Source organism: Nematostella vectensis, chromosome 2 (genome assembly GCF_932526225.1).
Source record: "Nematostella vectensis chromosome 2, jaNemVect1.1, whole genome shotgun sequence".
Lineage (NCBI taxonomy): Eukaryota > Metazoa > Cnidaria > Anthozoa > Actiniaria > Edwardsiidae > Nematostella > Nematostella vectensis.
Genome location: NC_064035.1, coordinates 3,268,840 through 3,289,080, shown reverse-complemented (window position 1 = coordinate 3,289,080; position 20,241 = coordinate 3,268,840). Strand labels below are relative to the sequence as shown.

Sequence of the window (20,241 nt, the reverse complement as noted above, 5' to 3'; positions counted from 1 at the left end):
AAGGCAAACAAGGACATCTGCCCAAACTTGAGCTTGTAATAAAGGCCAGCAGCGGACCTCATACAAACATTTATTAGATCCGGACACGGTAGCTATTACTGACTGCTATCACGGAAATCCCTTCCGTTGATTCTCCGTCGATAGCGACTTGGAAAAAAGTTTTTTTTCTAAAGATTGATTGGTTTATTACATAGCTTTTACAGTCTCCTCTCCTTTAACTCAATTTCAATAAAATCAATAAAGGCTTATTAGTAAGTGCGATAGCTTGGATATTCTATTATTATCTTAGTGTTTTGTTTTTAGTTGTTTGCATGGTTAGGGCTTATATGGGCACTTTAAGGCAGAATCTACAAGAGAGATGCTGAGGTACATCATTACAGATTAATCATTTTATCGCCCCCACGAACCTTCAACCATTGTCAGCTCAGAATGTTTCAATAGAATCGTATTACAATGTACTCTTTGAGTTTGTCAAAGGTTCCATCTGAAGGTGAGAAGGGCCCAAAAACTCATTAAAACTGGCCGCACAACTTCGTTTACACAGCAAATCAAATGTGTTATTGTAAGCTAGAATTATTTGTCAAGAAGCATCAAATTATATCTTAACTTTTAATAACATCATGCTCTTTTAGCGAGAAATAGTCTAATAAAATCGATGAATACTATTTACTTAACTTTTCCATTTTTTTTCCATTTTTTTTTTAATTGTAAACTGGTATTTGACAAAAAGCCATCTGTGGCCTTCTAAAATATATCTAAGTTACTTCAGCAATTTTGTAGACTGTTTTCACTTGGGCTTATGATAGATTTTGATTATTTTCATGAGTTCCCCAAGTCTTAAAAGGTTCTAATGTAGAATAAAAAATATATCTTCTAGAACTCGCGTCTCCTCACTCTCGGTCCCGTACAAAGTCCCGCCGGATCGCCCAGCTGGGATAGACGGCATAGCGCGCGCTGTCTCCTGGGAAACGTGTGAATAACCCGAGTCAGTCGAGTCCAGAACCAGTCCTGCCTCGGGTCTAGGTGACCGTGAGGGCCTGGGGTGGGGCTGATTATCACTCTTGACAGATGTTTCCATCTCTTCCACGAGATCGATTATCCCTTGTGGGTAGCTCAAGGGCGAGGATCTGAGGAAGAGAATATTTTAATACTCATCTTAAAAGATGTTTCAACTCGCACGAGAGAACGAAGACTTGCGCTAAGCAGCTAAGAGAGCTAGTAATTTTTTTGGTTTCAAACTAGCGCGCTCAGGCTTTTAGCGGTTATATAACAGCAATAAAAAGCAATTTATTTTTCAGACAGGTTTTATATAAGATTTTATTTTTTCGTCGTTCTCTGGCGTGACCGGCGCAGTCATTCCTGTGTTTATTTTTGTTTGAATTTGTCACCCATTACGTGACGTGTCAGTCCCCCATTGGAAGAACAATAGCCGGGACACAAATGTTCGAGCAGTATCATTTCTTTATAAAGGAAACCGCGAGTTTTCTAAGTTAAATTCAATAAGTAAACTAAAATAAAAATTACACGCGTAACGGAAAGCGCGCATCCGCTTCCATGCATTTCTTACCTTGAATAACCAGACCTGACGGAGCTGCCCAGCGGCTCAGCCCAGGGCTCAAGCACGTGCCCGTTGCCATGGTGATTACTGGTCTCTGGGTGGGCCACCCCTTTCTGTCTGTCCTGCTCGTATAGCGAATACTCTCGTGACGAGGGAAGGGCACTGCCAGACTCGTAAACTTCGTAGTTCCGAGAAGAAAAACTAGATTCACTTCTCGGGGCTCCCGGATGCGACAAAGGGTGACTACTATGCAAATCAATCCGATAGCGGTGACTAGACTTAGCTTGATTTGGGCGTGTGTGACCTGGTCGTACGTGACGTAGGGGCGCGTGGTCGGGATGTGCGCGACCTGGAGGTACGTGACCTGACGGTGCGTGACCAAGATGTATATCTCTTTGTTGTGCGTGACTGGCGTGTGCGTTACGCGCGCCCGAGTAGTCACGAGAGGGTCCTCCAGTGTATGAAGACTGAGCGTGTTCTACACTTCTTCCATGCACTCGCCCGTCGCCTCCAAAATGGTATGGTGTAGGGCCATCTGGGTGACGTCGGGTGGGGCGTCCACTGTCACGCATTCCCCTGTACTCCAACCCATAGCCCTCATCGAATGGCTGCGACCTGAAGGACTCAAACTCACCAGCAGTAGGGCAAGTCTCGCTCTCACTCTCGTACGTCTCGTATGCTCTAACACCCGTCCCACGAACAACGCGGGCTTCCGCTGATCTCCAGCTATCTTGCGGTATGCCTGTGTCGTGGTAAGTTTTAGCCGAGCCGCTGACCTGCGAATTGTCAGCGTCGTAACCATTTTCTCTCCGCCAGTGAGGATGGTACCCAGGCTCTCTCTGGTGCTGGATAGAGTAGCTGGTCTCAGACATATCACTAGGGGGTATTATGTTATCTTTAATGTAGTCCCTGCGTAGAGAAAGAGTCGAACAGGTAAACCATCTTATCGGTTAGATGCAAGCAGGCCCTTATCACTCACCAACAGGACCATATCTTTAGTATTTGATAGGGAACCGCTCAGTTCCTTCCTTTGTAGCGTATTTTGTCACTTCTTTCCCTCCGTTTTCGCTCCCTTCGAAAGTGAATATAGGCCTTGACGAAGTAAATTGGATGCCATAAATCAACCCACATAACGAGACGTAATTTTTTACTCGCTTTCGAAAATTGTTGGCAACGAAATCTCGAGTCCCGACCCTTGTTTCGTGTTCTATTTTCTGCTAGTATCTTAGAAACACAAATACTAACAAAAGGAATTCCCTTATTTCCCTCCTCCCTTACTTGCTACTGACCTGTCTGACGGGCCGCCCCGCCTGACGACCTTTCTAGTGACCCTCCTCTCGACCGGAACATCATCACGCAAATGCTGCTTGCTGTAGGCCGCAGGTAAGTCACGTGACACAAAAGGTCTCTTGTGATTGGTGGCTGGAGGCTCTGGTTGATTTTCCTTGTACGCCACAGGTGATTCACGGGATGCATCAGCTTTTATCTGATTCGTTGTTGAGCTTGTTGAGCGAATTGACGTATCTGCTTGACGTTGGTGAGAAGTTGAAAGATCAGATGGGGATTAGATTTGGAGACTGGTAACAAAGCGGTATCTCTCAAATGAATGAGAAAAATGGCACGAGAGACCATAATTTCCTGATCAATTGGAACGAAACTACCAATAAAACAATAATACATATTTTTTATAAATAGAGGAATTTTTGTAAGAACAACCTATTTTTCATTCTTTGCCTTAATTTCCCATTCAAAGGGGGTATAAATAACAAATGTTAGGCTAACAGTTTCTTAAATTATATTTTTTACTGTAGTATGATATACTGCACTTTAATTAGCACGAGAGCCTTTATTTGTAGGGTCATGAATTTACAAATCCACAGGGCATTTCTACTATATGCTAATAGTCTCACGGAAAGATAGCTATCATAACATTTTGTAGAACATATAGAACTAAAAATCATAGAACATATCTCACCGTGTTCAGGCTTCTTTTTCGGAGTACTAATCCTCGGGCTAACCTCTCTTGCAGCTGCCTGTGGCGTCTCCTGCACCACCGCCCTGGTAGACGAGGCCTAATAAACACACTCGGTTACTTACAGGTGATAATATTCGACCGTAAGGGAGATGTAAAGTGTAGACGAGGCCTAATAAACACACTCGGTTACTTACAGGTGATAATATTCGACCGTAAGGGAGATGTAAAGTGTAGACGAGGCCTAATAAACACACTCGGTTACTTACAGGTGATAATATTCGACCGTAAGGGAGATGTAAAGTGTAGACGAGGCCTAATAAACACACTCGGTTACTTACAGATGATAATATTCGACCGTAAGGGAGATGTAAAGTGTAGACGAGGCCTAATAAACACACTCGGTTACTTACAGATGATAATATTCGACCGTAAGGGAGATGTAAAGTATAGACGAGGCCTAATAAACACACTCGGTTACTTACAGATGATAATATTCGACCGTAAGGGAGATGTAAAGTATAGACGAGGCCTGATAAACACACTCGGTTACTTACAGGTGATAATATTCGACCGTAAGGGAGATGTAAAGTATAGACGAGGCCTAATAAACACACTCGGTTACTTACAGATGATAATATTCGACCGTAAGGAGGATGTAAAGTATAGACGAGGCCTGATAAACACACTCGGTTACTTACAGATGATAATATTCGACCGTAAGGGAGATGTAAAGTATAGACGAGGCCTGATAAACACACTCGGTTACTTACAGGTGATAATATTCGACCGTAAGGGAGATGTAAAGTGTAGACGAGGCCTAATAAACACACTCGGTTACTTACAGGTGATAATATTCGACCGTAAGGGAGATGTAAAGTGTAGACGAGGCCTAATAAACACACTCGGTTACTTACAGGTGATAATATTCGACCGTAAGGGAGATGTAAAGTGTAGACGAGGCCTAATAAACACACTCGGTTACTTACAGATGATAATATTCGACCGTAAGGGAGATGTAAAGTGTAGACGAGGCCTAATAAACACACTCGGTTACTTACAGATGATAATATTCGACCGTAAGGGAGATGTAAAGTATAGACGAGGCCTAATAAACACACTCGGTTACTTACAGATGATAATATTCGACCGTAAGGGAGATGTAAAGTATAGACGAGGCCTGATAAACACACTCGGTTACTTACAGGTGATAATATTCGACCGTAAGGGAGATGTAAAGTATAGACGAGGCCTAATAAACACACTCGGTTACTTACAGATGATAATATTCGACCGTAAGGAGGATGTAAAGTATAGACGAGGCCTGATAAACACACTCGGTTACTTACAGATGATAATATTCGACCGTAAGGGAGATGTAAAGTATAGACGAGGCCTGATAAACACACTCGGTTACTTACAGGTGATAATATTCGACCGTAAGGGAGATGTAAAGTATAGACGAGGCCTAATAAACACACTCGGTTACTTACAGATGATAATATTCGACCGTAAGGGAGATGTAAAGTATAGACGAGGCCTGATAAACACACTCGGTTACTTACAGATGATAATATTCGACCGTAAGGGAGATGTAAAGTGTAGACGAGGCCTGATAAACACACTCGGTTACTTACAGGTGATAATATTCGACCGTAAGGGAGATGTAAAGTATAGACGAGGCCTGATAAACACACTCGGTTACTTACAGGTGATAATATTCGACCGTAAGGGAGATGTAAAGTATAGACGAGGCCTGATAAACACACTCGGTTACTTACAGATGATAATATTCGACCGTAAGGGAGATGTAAAGTATAGACGAGGCCTAATAAACACACTCGGTTACTTACAGATGATAATATTCGACCGTAAGGGAGATGTAAAGTATAGACGAGGCCTAATAAACACACTCGGTTACTTACAGATGATAATATTCGACCGTAAGGGAGATGTAAAGTATAGACGAGGCCTAATAAACACACTCGGTTACTTACAGATGATAATATTCGACCGTAAGGGAGATGTACAGTGTAGACGAGGCCTAATAAACACACTCGGTTACTTACAGATGATAGTATTCGACCGTAAGGGAGATGTAAAGTATAGACGAGGCCTAATAAACACACTCGGTTACTTACAGATGATAATATTCGACCGTAAGGGAGATGTAAAGTATAGACGAGGCCTAATAAACACACTCGGTTACTTACAGATGATAATATTCGACCGTAAGGGAGATGTAAAGTATAGACGAGGCCTAATAAACACACTCGGTTAATTACAGATGATAATATTCGACCGTAAGGGAGATGTAAAGTATAGACGAGGCCTAATAAACACACTCGGTTAATTACAGATGATAATATTCGACCGTAAGGGAGATGTAAAGTATAGACGAGGCCTAATAAACACACTCGGTTACTTACAGATGATAATATTCGACCGTAAGGGAGATGTAAAGTATAGACGAGGCCTAATAAACACACTCGGTTACTTACAGATGATAATATTCGACCGTAAGGGAGATGTAAAGTATAGACGAGGCCTAATAAACACACTCGGTTAATTACAGATGATAATATTCGACCGTAAGGGAGATGTAAAGTATAGACGAGGCCTAATAAACACACTCGGTTACTTACAGATGATAATATTCGACCGTAAGGGAGATGTAAAGTATAGACGAGGCCTAATAAACACACTCGGTTACTTACAGATGATAATATTCGACCGTAAGGGAGATGTAAAGTATAGACGAGGCCTAATAAACACACTCGGTTAATTACAGATGATAATATTCGACCGTAAGGGAGATGTAAAGTATAGACGAGGCCTAATAAACACACTCGGTTAATTACAGATGATAATATTCGACCGTAAGGGAGATGTAAAGTATAGACGAGGCCTAATAAACACACTCGGTTAATTACAGATGATAATATTCGACCGTAAGGGAGATGTAAAGTATAGACGAGGCCTAATAAACACACTCGGTTACTTACAGATGATAATATTCGACCGTAAGGGAGATGTAAAGTATAGACGAGGCCTGATAAACACACTCGGTTACTTACAGATGATAATATTCGACCGTAAGGAGGATGTAAAGTATAGACGAGGCCTAATAAACACACTCGGTTACTTACAGATGATAATATTCGACCGTAAGGGAGATGTAAAGTATAGACGAGGCCTAATAAACACACTCGGTTACTTACAGATGATAATATTCGACCGTAAGGGAGATGTAAAGTATAGACGAGGCCTAATAAACACACTCGGTTACTTACAGATGATAATATTCGACCGTAAGGGAGATGTAAAGTATAGACGAGGCCTAATAAACACACTCGGTTAATTACAGATGATAATATTCGACCGTAAGGGAGATGTAAAGTATAGACGAGGCCTAATAAACACACTCGGTTACTTACAGATGATAATATTCGACCGTAAGGGAGATGTAAAGTATAGACGAGGCCTGATAAACACACTCGGTTACTTACAGATGATAATATTCGACCGTAAGGAGGATGTAAAGTATAGACGAGGCCTAATAAACACACTCGGTTACTTACAGATGATAATATTCGACCGTAAGGGAGATGTAAAGTATAGACGAGGCCTAATAAACACACTCGGTTACTTACAGATGATAATATTCGACCGTAAGGGAGATGTAAAGTATAGACGAGGCCTGATAAACACACTCGGTTACTTACAGATGATAATATTCGACCGTAAGGGAGATGTAAAGTATAGACGAGGCCTAATAAACACACTCGGTTACTTACAGATGATAATATTCGACCGTAAGGGAGATGTAAAGTATAGACGAGGCCTGATAAACACACTCGGTTACTTACAGATGATAATATTCGACCGTAAGGAGGATGTAAAGTATAGACGAGGCCTAATAAACACACTCGGTTACTTACAGATGATAATATTCGACCATAAGGGAGATGTAAAGTATAGACGAGGCCTGATAAACACACTGGGTTACTTACAGGTGATAATATTCGACCGTATGAGGGAGATAAAATAGGTTACGCTGTTTTTTTTTCACAGTGGCGGATCCAAAGGTGGTCCAATACAACAACCTTTTTATTATGGAAATAAATTATATTGTAGAGTGGGATTATCCAATTTCTCTCATGAACGATTTGCTTACTGGACGTAATTCTGCGGAACCCAAGCCTGCATCCCGTAAGGCATCAATCAGAGAGTATCGAAAGAATAGAGCAATCCGTGATGAGATAATACATTTAACAACTGTTCTAGCGCAGATGATCTGCTTGTATCTGATCAATGGATCCATGATCTGCTTGTACCTGATCAATGGATCCATGATCTGCTTGTAACTGATCAATGGATCCATGATCTGCTTGTACCTGATCAATGGATCCATGATCTGCTTGTACCTGATCAATGGATCCATGATCTGCTTGTACCTGATCAATGGATCCATGATCTGCTTGTACCTGATCAATGGATCCATGATCTGCTTGTAGCTGATCAATGGATCCATGATCTGCTTGTACCTGATCAATGGATCCATGATCTGCTTGTACCTGATCAATGGATCCATGATCTGCTTGTACCTGATCAATGGATCCATGATCTGCTTGTACCTGATCAATGGATCCATGATCTGCTTGTACCTGATCAATGGATGCATGATCTGCTTGTACCTGATCAATGGATCCATGATCTGCTTGTACCTGATCAATGGATCCATGATCTGCTTGTACCTGATCAATGGATCCATGATCTGCTTGTACCTGATCAATGGATCCATGATCTGCTTGTACCTGATCAATGGATCCATGATCTGCTTGTACCTGATCAATGGATCCATGATCTGCTTGTACCTGATCAATGGATCCATGATCTGCTTGTACCTGATCAATGGATCCATGATCTGCTTGTACCTGATCAATGGATCCGGCCGTCTGTCTCTGTTGCTGCTGCAGCACCTCAAGTTGTTGGAGTTGCTGTTGTAGTTGCAGTTGTTGCTTCTGTAGCTCGAGCTGTTGCTGCTGTAGCTGTAGCTGTAGCTCGTACTCGCGGTAGTAGAGGCGGCAGACGGTGTCCAGCTCACTCATGAACACCTGCGAGGAGTCAGACGGGGCCCTGGGACGGACCAGATGTCAGTCAAACATACATGGAACATGGTTTTATGGGATCCGCAAATATCAGATTATATGATTGGTTCCAAGCTTTAAAATGTTTAGACCATATCATGAAGATACCAGCGTAAACATGTGTACCATCGCGTGAACCTACGTGTGTACCACATGAGCATGTGTGAACCAAAGCGTGAAAATGTGTACCGCAGCGTGTCACTATGTCGGTTTAGCTTCTGGTTAAATGTGTTGGCAAGAGTCTTCTTTAAGAAACCAGACCACATACATAAAATAAAGTATAATATTCTTACAGCAAGTCTCAAGTTACTATTGTACTATACCAGGTACAATAGTGTAAAATGTCAAATCATTAAAACAGGAGAAAGGGGGAGGACCACATCGGCACAAGTAAACACATTGATGTATTCAACTACAAGGCGCATTACCTGCTATTCGCCATTGCCACCATGGGAAGTTGACTTGGCACATTGCCAGCAAACAGACCACCTGGCTGACCAAGCATGCTGCCGGCCTGTCCCGGAGCACCAAAAGGCAGCAAATTACCAGGAAATAATGATCCCTCCAGATGTTGCGGTGGGAGAGGGCCCGGTGTGCCTGGCCGCATTAAGCTACCAGGTACAGAAGATTCCTGGACAATTGGGGCTTGACGATTTGCCTGGATATCAGGATGTGGGGGATTGCCACATAACGATGACAGGTCTACTACAGGCGCTAGATTAGCCTGGACGCCTGGCGTGGAAAGTGGGATTTTCCCATAAATCGTGGTAGCCGATGTGTGACTCCCAGGCGTTGTTCGTCTCTCAGGAACTATATGGCTCTGCTCGCCTGATGGTCCCTCAGTTACAGCACCACGAGTGGTGTGTGGCAGGGATGACTGAGCAGCATTAGGGTAGAGGTTTTCAGGAACGGTCAGGCTTGAGCTTTCATTAAACCCATGGCTACTATTAAGCGTTCTACATCTGGCGTCGCTCTGAGGTGCCTTAGTGATATCCTGCTGGCTACCTACATCGCCATTTTGCAGGTGATTTTGGCTCGTTAGTGGAGTTGACTGCCTGGAAAGTTTTTGCTGTTTCTTCAAGGGCGATTTCGGGCTTAGTGCTCTTTTTGGCTTGTCCGGAGATTCCCTTAAATTTCCAGCCGCTTGACTCAGCGGACTTTGTGCCTATCAACCCCACAAAGAAATAGCTTATGTTATGGCTATGATCAAAAGTAATCACCAAATTGCACATTGTTATAGCAATAAACTCAAATCATTCATTTATGTTTATCAATCATCTGTATAAAAAGGCACTACCTCAAATCTTGCTCGGTTGAATCTTTTTATTTAGAAATAGATATCTTGGATGGGATATCGAGCAATTTACAAATTTAGCTTTTTTATAATGTTAGTTATTATGCTATATATGATTTTCAACTAAATTCTATGTGGGGAACCTTAATAAAAACAAGTAAAAGTTATTGTTGTTCTTCTGATCACCAATAACAAATATAACGTAATGTAACGTAATTTTTGAAATAATCTTCTTCAACTTCTATCTGTATGTTCATTTAAAAATATCCTATGTGGGAAAAGCTATGATCAAGATTTGTTATTTTTTGCCACCGTAGGGCAATGGGACTTTGCCTAGCATTGATGATAACTTTAAAGTCCTCTAGGAAATCCCAAGGGGGAAATGCTCAAAGTATCTTATGCCAGTCTGGGGGATGCAATGTTACCTCGGTCCTGCCTGGCCTTGGTAAAGACTTTGGAGGCGATAGTCTTAGATTCCCTATGTTACCCGTGTTGTACTTCTGGAGGAGACCTTGGAGTTCTAGGAACCTGTTTTGTATGTCTGAACAGCGGTAAAGAAATTTTTTTTTTATAACCGTGGTAATGCGAGCTGCTAGAGGACGCTGTATAGGATTTTTTTTACAAAATGGAAAAAAATCCTAGCGTATGATTCAACATTAATAAGAAGGGAATTTGATTGAGCTTGAATTCTCAGGGTTTTACTGTAGGGCGAACCTGTCCTTTTCTATATTGTAAAAGGATACATAGCTTTTCATCAATAACTCTATCGTACTCTTCTTGAAGGATATTGAGCCGTTCTTCAAAAGCTGTCCTCTCTTCTGTGAGCAGGGAAAACGCCTTCTCCTTCTCCTCGCCGACTTTAGCGAGCTCTTTTACCAGATTGGCAATCCTCCGCTTATCCTCAGGTCCGAGATCTTTAAGTGTCAGGTTCTTGGAGGTGCTCTGGTCTAGGGAGACCAGATAAAATAAATAAATAAATAAATAAATAAATAAATAAATAAATAAATAAATAAATAAATAAATAAAATTATATTAATAAATTATAGGAAATTAGGGATGTGACGAAAGAAATCAATATAACTAATCATCTCCAATTTTCTTTTATATCCTTACAATTGAAAAAAAGGAAATTAGGGATGTGACGAAAGAAATTAATAACTAATCAGAGAGTTCAGCACCTATAATTAAAAATGTATTTTGTCCTATAGATTTTAACATCCAACAAAGAACGACGTGCCTTGCCCTATTTCAGGCACTACATATATAGCTTGTCTTGTGCCGATGATAGAGCACTATATACGGTACCCATGGCGGCGCATTGCCTTCTCCTCTTTAAGGCACTACATACACCTATTTCAAAAAACGTTGTCATTGCAAACGGCAAATGGCGATTGTCAAATGGCAGTTCTTCAACCGAAAGGACCCATGGATCCCAAAATATTTCTTTCAGATTCAGAAAAATATAAATAAAACATACGACTGTCCATTTAATGTAATAAATATATGGTTCTGACATCGCTTGAGTTTATTTAAAACCTTTATTTTTACATTTGGCAATTGCCATTCGCTGTTCGCACTGACAACCTTTATTGAAATAGGTGTATATAGCTTGTCTTGTGCCGATGATAGGGCACTCTATACGGTAGCCATAGTGACGGGCCTTGCCTTGTTCTCTTTAAGGCACTACATATATAGCTTGTCTTGTGCCGATGATAGGGCACTATATACGGTACCCATGGCGACGGGCCTTTCCTTGTTCTCTTTAAGGCAGTACATAGCTTGTCTTGTGCCGATGATAGGGCACTCTATACGGTAGCCATAGTGACGGGCCTGGCCCTTTCCTCTGTTCTCTGTGGGGCACTGCATGTGTTACCCTGGGCTGACGAAAGGGTGTTTATCATTATTAGCGACGGTTACCCTTTTCCCAATGGCTTAAGTAAGTAATTAGGAACATCTTCTAGAGTTGATGTTACGCATGACTTGGAAGGTCGACATTTTCTAAGAATCCGGCAAGCTTCGTTCCGGAACTCGGGCATTTGAAGCGAGTACACGAGAAAGTAAATAAATGAATTTGAGGAAACAATAATTAAAAACAAAATTCAATAAAATCGCCTGCTTTTTTACCCACTCCAAAAGCGACTAAGAATAGCGTCGCCGTCAGTTTAATGCTGCTTGCGTCTTGTCTTGCGGTACAGGTATTCATCGTAATCTGTTATGGTCATCGACTGCATCTTGTCATTTACTAGAGGTTCATGGAAAGGTATCATAGTAATCTGTTACGGTTATCGACTGCATCTTGTTATTTACTAGAGGTTCATGGAAAGGTATTCATCGTAATCTGTTATGGTCATCGACTGCATCCTGTTACATACTGGATAGGCATGGAATGGTATTCATCGTAATATGTTACTGTTATCGACTGCATCCTGTTACATACTGGATAGGTTCATGAAAAGGTATTCATCGTAATCTGTTATGGTTATCGACTGCATCTTGTCGTTTACCGGAGGTTCATGGAAAGGTATTCATCGTAATCTGTTATGGTCATCGACTGCATCTTGTCATTTACCAGAGGTTCATGGAAAGGTATTCATCGTCATCTGTTATGGTCACCGACTGCATCTCGTCATTTACTAGAGGTTCATGGAAAGGTATCATAGTAATCTGTTACGGTTATCGACTGCATCTTGTTATTTACTAGAGGTTTATGGAAAGGTATCATAGTAATCTGTTATGGTCATCGACTGCATCTTGTCATTTACTAGAGGTTCATTGTAAGGTATCATAGTAATCTGTTATGGTCATCGACTGCATCTTGTCGTTTACCAGAGGTTCATGGAAAGGTATCATAGTAATCTGTTATGGTCATCGACTGCACCTTGTCATTTACTAGAGGTTCATGGAAAGGTATCATCGTAATCTGTTATGGTCATCGACTGCATCTTGTCATTTACTAGAGGTTCATGGAAAGGTATTCATCGTCATCTGTTATGGTCATCGACTGCATCTTGTCGTTTACCGGAGGTTCATGGAAAGGTATTCATCGTCATCTGTTATGGTCATCGACTGCATCTGGTCATTTACTAGAGGTTCATTGTAAGGTATTTATCGTAACTACTAGTTACAATTATTGACTGGATCCTGTAAAATACTGGATAGGTTCATGGAAAGGTATCGTAATCTGTTATTGTTACGGACTGCACCCGGTCTGTTACTGGATAGTCTGGTTAGTTCATGGCTACAATGTCACTTTTAAACTTCCTCTCTGTACCCCGGCAGGCGTTGGATATATTGTTGGAAAAGTGTTCATCATTATCAGTGACGGTTGCCCTTTTCCCTTTCCCTTTCCGGCGTAAGAAACTAGGAGCTTTATCTTGAGGTGATATTATGCATGACTTGGTCGGTAGACAATTTCTGAGTATCTTGCAAATTTCTTTCCTGAACTTTGGCATTCGAAGTGAGTACACGAAAAAGTTGACGAAAGAGAACTCATGTAGAGAATCAACACAAAATAATCCAAAAAGCTTCTAGGTATTAATTCCAAGTCTGATAAATTTTGCTTGCGCAGAATATAACGTAACATACTGTAGCAAGGATAAGGAGACTAAGGATAGCGTCGCCGTCAGTTTAGTGCTGCTTGCGTCGTCTTTCGTTACGTACAGGTGAGGACCTGACTTTGATCCAGATGGCAAGGTAACAGACCAGTACGATCACTGGCCCAAATATGCCAAAGACCACACTAACAGTTGTTTTAGTGTCATCTATATCATTAAGTGTTACATATGTAATGTGAAATCGATGGAATCCACACCAACACAACAGCGATTATATAAGGCTTCTTCCCTAGGAGGCGATGCCATAATGGCGCAAGGATTGCGAACGCTCTTTCAATGGCGATGACAGTGATGGAAGTTAAGGACCCTGCCAGGCCCGTGCCCCCCAACAACGGCCGAAGGTCCACTTTCGGTTTCCAATGGGCGTGCTATTTGTAGAAAAAACTATAAAGCATAAGCTAGATCACTCTTATACGTAGCCAAATCCGACAATAAACGTCCCGTGGAGATACTGCAAAGGTTTAAAAAACTCCCTTTTTGTTCTTTCGGGGATGGTCAGATTTTATCAGAGAACTCATTCATTCCCTCCCCCCCGGAAAAATTAGGTCGGGTTTTTCGGATTTCGCACCCCCCCAAGAAAAATCCTGGGTACGGGTCTGCCTGCTATTGGTATTTGATGAATTGCATAGGCAATTACACTATCGTCGTCTAAAAACCAAACTAAAGTCACGCCGACAAGTCGATCGGCCACGGTTAGGTTGATGAGCAAAAAGGTGGATCTCTTGGCGCGAAATATCATACTCAGAAATACAGCAAGCGAGTGAGTTCTCAATAATTATGATAGTTGCTATTGATAACCCTATCCTGGACGCCTCTGCTGCCAGGATATAAGAGTGGTTACTATTACCAGCCATTGCATCGTTTAGTTCTGTAGCCGCTATTGCAACGTCCTATTTTTAGGTTATGTAGGAAAAAAGTGGTGTTGTTAGACACATCACATATAGTACAAATTCTGTATTTGCATTTCAATCTTAATCTTAAATAAAGTGTGAAACTTCGGCATACTTATAATAACACTAATAAAACCCCTATGAAAACCAAACTTTAATCAAAGTTCAAATTTCATCTTCAGGTACCACTGACAGAGGGGCGAGGGGGCGGGAGAGAAGAGAGAAAAGATGCTCTACCGACCCCTCCCCCTCCCCTCCACTGGAATTGTTACACTTTGTTCCCACGCCTGAGACCTTGGCGCCCTGGGTCCAGAGGATGATTTCATTTAGACTGAGATGACTTATTTTACACTATTCTATGGCTTAGATATATGATATTACTGTACCTAATATATTATTTTTGCTCTCTATTACTTCCATCTCCTTTTACCATTTGCCATCTCCTGGGAATATATTCTATATGAACAAAACACTTTACGAAGATGATAAACAAACTGTCTAGAATATGATATGTTAATTCAAAAACACACGAGATATGCAACAAAAAAGCATGTTGACTTAAGCTTGTTCTATATTGAACAATTCTGTATTTGGCTACACACAGCAAGAGGCATAAGTGAGTACAGTACCTTATGGCATGAGGCTGAGGAAGGATAAAGAAAAAAACAAGACCAAAAATTCAAAAAAGTTATGTGATGATGCACACATAGTTTTATCTGCATGCAATTTTGAACTTTTTATGAATAAATAATCATTAATTAGAAAAGGATGCCACTGACTGCCTGCTTTTGTTTCACAGAAAAAAACTCAAAACTGAGACATACAAGTCTATTATTTTCAGGGTTTTTTCCCTCTCTGAAATTCTCCTCTTGAATGTCTGCTAAATCCAATAAGGCTGCCACAATTTTCACTCAATCGAAAGATTCCAATTGCATAAAACACCATCAATAATACAAAATAATGTAAAATGTCATTCAACTATGGACAAAACCAGTTTAGCATGTAAACCCTTAGATAGTAAAGCCAAAATCAATCTTACATTGATTTATACCTTACAATGAACCTCTAGTAAATGACAAGATGCAGTCGATGACCATAACAGATGACGATGAATACCTTTCCATGAACCTCCGGTAAACGACAAGATGCAGTCGATAACCACGCCTACGCCGATCACCTAGCATAGCCTGTTTTACTGAGCACTTTCTAAAAGCACATATAATTTTGTAAAATATAAATAAGAACTCTAAGATACAGTATCAGTAAACAATGCTCCTACAATACCTGGTGTTGGTTTGGCATCAGTGTTGTTGTCTGGATCCTTCCCTCTCTTGGGTGCTTTCCCAGCAACCTCTGTTCTTAGGGGGTTAATGCTGTTAAAAGGCTTGCGAGTGTTTAGTGTTATGACACCAATGTTATGTGGCCTTGAGGGCATTTTCACCATAGGTACTTTGATGCTTTTGTCTGCCTCCAAGTTCACCCCTAAAACAATTTACAAACATTGTGAGCCTATCAGTTGGCAAAGGGAATGGGAAAAGGAGAAGAATTCTCTTATTATGCACCATCCCTTAACCTCCTACCCCAGCCAAAAAAAGAAAACTAAGACAAAAACACGTTATTAGTAATACATTTGTAGACGAAGTTCAAGGAGCGTGAATGTGTAAAAGAATTTTACTATTTCTACGGCTACTTTGTAAATTGCGGTTTATTGTGTCTGCATGGAACATGGCGCTTGGTACTGTAAGTTGTGCATTAATTTTGAAAAGCGAAGCGAAGGCTTGCAAATCAAAAGTCATCAACGCAAACAAAGTCATCAACGCTTATTGTTAAGCGTAAATGTGTGACATTTATTAGGACACTTATTAGAAAGATAGTGATCTGCGCAACGCTGTGGCGCTGAGTTTGAGATATTAAAACGGTTCATTTTTGAAACACACATTGAAACAAACACTGATCGGCATTTAAAGAAATGGTTAATCCTAAATGATTTCTTAAATTTGACTCTTATTTGAAAGTCTATCAAATCTTTTATAGTTTCCTCATACACAAATACTAGGATATACTTAGGAAACGTTTTATTCCTAACTATTTCTGAAGTCTTTCTAGCTTGGGGAAGCAGCTGCTTACACATTTAGCTGTTATCTGTTGTTGGGTTTGAAGTTCAAATCATTCAGTTAGTAAAGTTACACATTTAGCTGTTATCTGTTGTTGTGATGGAAGTTCAAATCATTCAGTTAGTAAAGTTACACATTTAGCTGTTATCTGTTGTTGGGTTTGAAGTTCAAATCATTCAGTTAGTAAAGTTACACATTTAGCTGTTATCTGTTGTTGTGATGGAAGTTCAAATCATTCAGTTAGTAAAGTTACACATTTAGCTGTTATCTGTTGTTGGGTTTGAAGTTCAAATCATTCAGTTAGTAAAGTTACACATTTAGCTGTTATCTGTTGTTGTGATGGAAGTTCAAATCATTCAGTTAGTAAAGTTACACATTTAGCTGTTATCTGTTGTTGTGATGGAAGTTCAAATCATTCAGTTAGTAAAGTTACACATTTAGCTGTTATCTGTTGTTGGGTTTGAAGTTCAAATCATTCAGTTAGTAAAGTTACACATTTAGCTGTTATCTGTTGTTGGGTTTGAAGTTCAAATCATTCAGTTAGTAAAGTTACACATTTAGCTGTTATCTGTTGTTGTGATGGAAGTTCAAATCATTCAGTTAGTAAAGTTACACATTTAGCTGTTATCTGTTGTTGTGATGGAAGTTCAAATCATTCAGTTAGTAAAGTTACACATTTAGCTGTTATCTGTTGTTGGGTTTGAAGTTCAAATCATTCAGTTAGTAAAGTTACACATTTAGCTGTTATCTGTTGTTGTGATGGAAGTTCAAATCATTCAGTTAGTAAAGTTACACATTTAGCTGTTATCTGTTGTTGTGATGGAAGTTCAAATCATTCAGTTAGTAAAGTTACACATTTAGCTGTTATCTGTTGTTGGGTTTGAAGTTCAAATCATTCAGTTAGTAAAGTTACACATTTAGCTGTTATCTGTTGTTGGGTTTGAAGTTCAAATCATTCAGTTAGTAAAGTTACACATTTAGCTGTTATCTGTTGTTGTGATGGAAGTTCAAATCATTCAGTTAGTAAAGTTACACATTTAGCTGTTATCTGTTGTTGTGATGGAAGTTCAAATCATTCAGTTAGTAAAGTTACACATTTAGCTGTTATCTGTTGTTGGGTTTGAAGTTCAAATCATTTAGTTAGTAAAGTTACACATTTAGCTGTTATCTGTTGTTGGGTTTGAAGTTCAAATCATTCAGTTAGTAAAGTTACACATTTAGCTGTTATCTGTTGTTGTGATGGAAGTTCAAATCATTCAGTTAGTAAAGTTACACATTTAGCTGTTATCTGTTGTTGGGTTTGAAGTTCAAATCATTTAGTTAGTTAAAGTTACACATTTAGCTGTTATCTGTTGTTGGGTTTGAAGTTCAAATCATTCAGTTAGTAAAGTTACACATTTAGCTGTTATCTGTTGTTGTGATGGAAGTTCAAATCATTCAGTTAGTAAAGTTACACATTTAGCTGTTATCTGTTGTTGGGTTTGAAGTTCAAATCATTTAGTTAGTTAAAGTTACACATTTAGCTGTTATCTGTTGTTGGGTTTGAAGTTCAAATCATTCAGTTAGTAAAGTTACACATTTAGCTGTTATCTGTTGTTGTGATGGAAGTTCAAATCATTCAGTTAGTAAAGTTACACATTTAGCTGTTATCTGTTGTTGTGATGGAAGTTCAAATCATTCAGTTAGTAAAGTTACACATTTAGCTGTTATCTGTGGTTGTGATGGAAGTTCAAATCATTCAGTTAGTAAAGTTACACATTTAGCTGTTATCTGTGGTTGTGATGGAAGTTCAAATCATTCAGTTAGTAAAGTTACACATTTAGCTGTTATCTGTGGTTGTGATGGAAGTTCAAATCATTCAGTTAGTAAAGTTACACATTTAGCTGTTATCTGTGATTGTGATTGAAGTTCAAATCATTCAGTTAGTAAAGTTACACATTTAGCTGTTATCTGTGGTTGTGATGGAAGTTCAAATCATTCAGTTAGTAAAGTTACTCCTTGCGCGTGCAGACCAACTGAACATCAAACAGACTTTTTTGATATACAATTCAAATCACTCCTTATGTACATTCAGCCCTTACACGGTACTTAATCTGCGGATTTCGGCCGCGGTTTTATATTTACTGCCTTTGATATAGTACAATATGGCTTAATTATCAGATGCTAGCATGTAAAAAATGATCCCCTTTTAGTGTCTGACAAATCATGTTTTAACTATAAAATAAAGATTAACCCTAAAAGTTAGCGAAATGAAAGTGGTAATAAAAATGTCAACCCCCTAGAAGAATGAAAGCAGAAAATGCAATATAGTCACAGAACTTTCAACCTTAATTTTAAGGGTTTTCTTAACTTTGTTGCATCCATTCCATAATACTCTAAATGCAAAAATAATGTTCTGTTAGCAAATCATTGTATTCCCTCCACAGAAAGTATGAGGCACGTGATTAGCCTAAGAAAAGGCCCTAAGGGAAAGCACTTTTATAGCAAAAGCAAATTTAATACCCTAGGGGATGAGCATACGTTACTTTTATTAGAGGGAGTCCTCTCTACCCCCAGAGCAGTATATACTTGAGGAGTCTTAAATGCTTCCCTGATTCCTTCTATCCTGAATCAGTGTAAATACTGTATTTATAATGAAATAAAATCTTACCAGGCACATGAATCTTTACGACATCTAAATCATCAGCTGACAATCAACAAGTCAAGAGAATGACATAGAACAAATTATGAGGTATTTGAAGGTATTTTAAGGTTGGATGACCAACAAATCTATAATCTATACTTATGTACTTACAAGAATCACAAAATATCACGTTCAAGATGCACTGAGCCTATAAAATATATAATACAATCTGGGACTGAGGTCGCCCATGGTTACTCGCTAAGGGGGGGTTGCAGCCGTTTGGATAAATCAGTTGGTGTAACTGGAAGGTATAATAACTTTATCACAATTCGTTTCCAGTAGTTATGCTAGTATATATTTATACATTGTTAAGTGTAGTGTGCATCGGCCGACATACTGTAATTTAGCTTCTGCTACAAAAGTATGAATAAACGATTATTATTATTATTATTATCCTTATTTGATGTTTCAGTTTGTTCCCTCAACAAAATTGTGAAATAAATGGAAATAATAGATCTATTTTTTATTCGTCTTTTAATCCTGATTAAATATATTGTATTTCAAAGGATTTTCAGGCATGTGAAAAAAGTAAAAATTTGTTCAAGCTCGAAAGGCTCTGGATGCGGCTAAAAAGACTACAGCAGTACCTTGTGTCTAGCTATGCAACAAAACATCTTCAACCAATTCAGATACTCCTAAAAATCTTTTACGTTAAGCCTAGGATAAGTTTTCAGCTTTATACCAATTAACAATAACAGTCGAATGGAAAAATTAAACAAATGTTTGTATTAAGAAAAAAAAACTATTTTAATTGTCTCATTCTTCTACTTAACCCTTGTTTCTTCTCCATAATGATTCTTAAGCATTTAAGAATAAATAAATTATAGCTGATTTGTTAAAGGATACGATCTTTGCTCCAAAATACACCGGTTTTTCTGGGTGTCTTGCGCCTCTGGGTCGCCGCCATTTTGTCATCTTCTAACTGTTTCAAATATGGCGCTCAGCCAGACCCAGGACATCACGGTC

General features: G+C 39.5%; 1 protein-coding gene across 2 annotated transcripts; it reads right to left on the bottom strand.

Annotated features, from left to right (window-relative positions):
• Positions 1 to 595: 595 nt before the first annotated feature.
• LOC116619537 lies at positions 596 to 20,229 on the bottom strand. 2 transcript variants are annotated; one of them, XM_048723767.1, is made up of 11 exons: positions 20,122 to 20,229; positions 19,243 to 19,278; positions 15,763 to 15,960; positions 10,718 to 10,921; positions 10,400 to 10,515; positions 9,109 to 9,845; positions 8,468 to 8,669; positions 3,534 to 3,630; positions 2,848 to 3,085; positions 1,568 to 2,467; positions 596 to 1,127 (listed from the first exon to the last, which is right to left on the bottom strand). In XM_048723767.1, the coding sequence occupies exons 1-11, from the start codon at positions 20,180 to 20,182 to the stop codon at positions 848 to 850; spliced, it is 3,069 nt and encodes a 1,022-aa protein (XP_048579724.1). In that variant the 5' UTR covers positions 20,183 to 20,229; the 3' UTR covers positions 596 to 847. The 2 variants fall into 2 exon arrangements, with proteins under 2 accessions (XP_048579724.1, XP_048579726.1); XM_048723769.1 differs by having other exon boundaries at positions 2,848 to 3,082.
• Between the last annotated feature and the right edge of the window lie 12 nt (positions 20,230 to 20,241).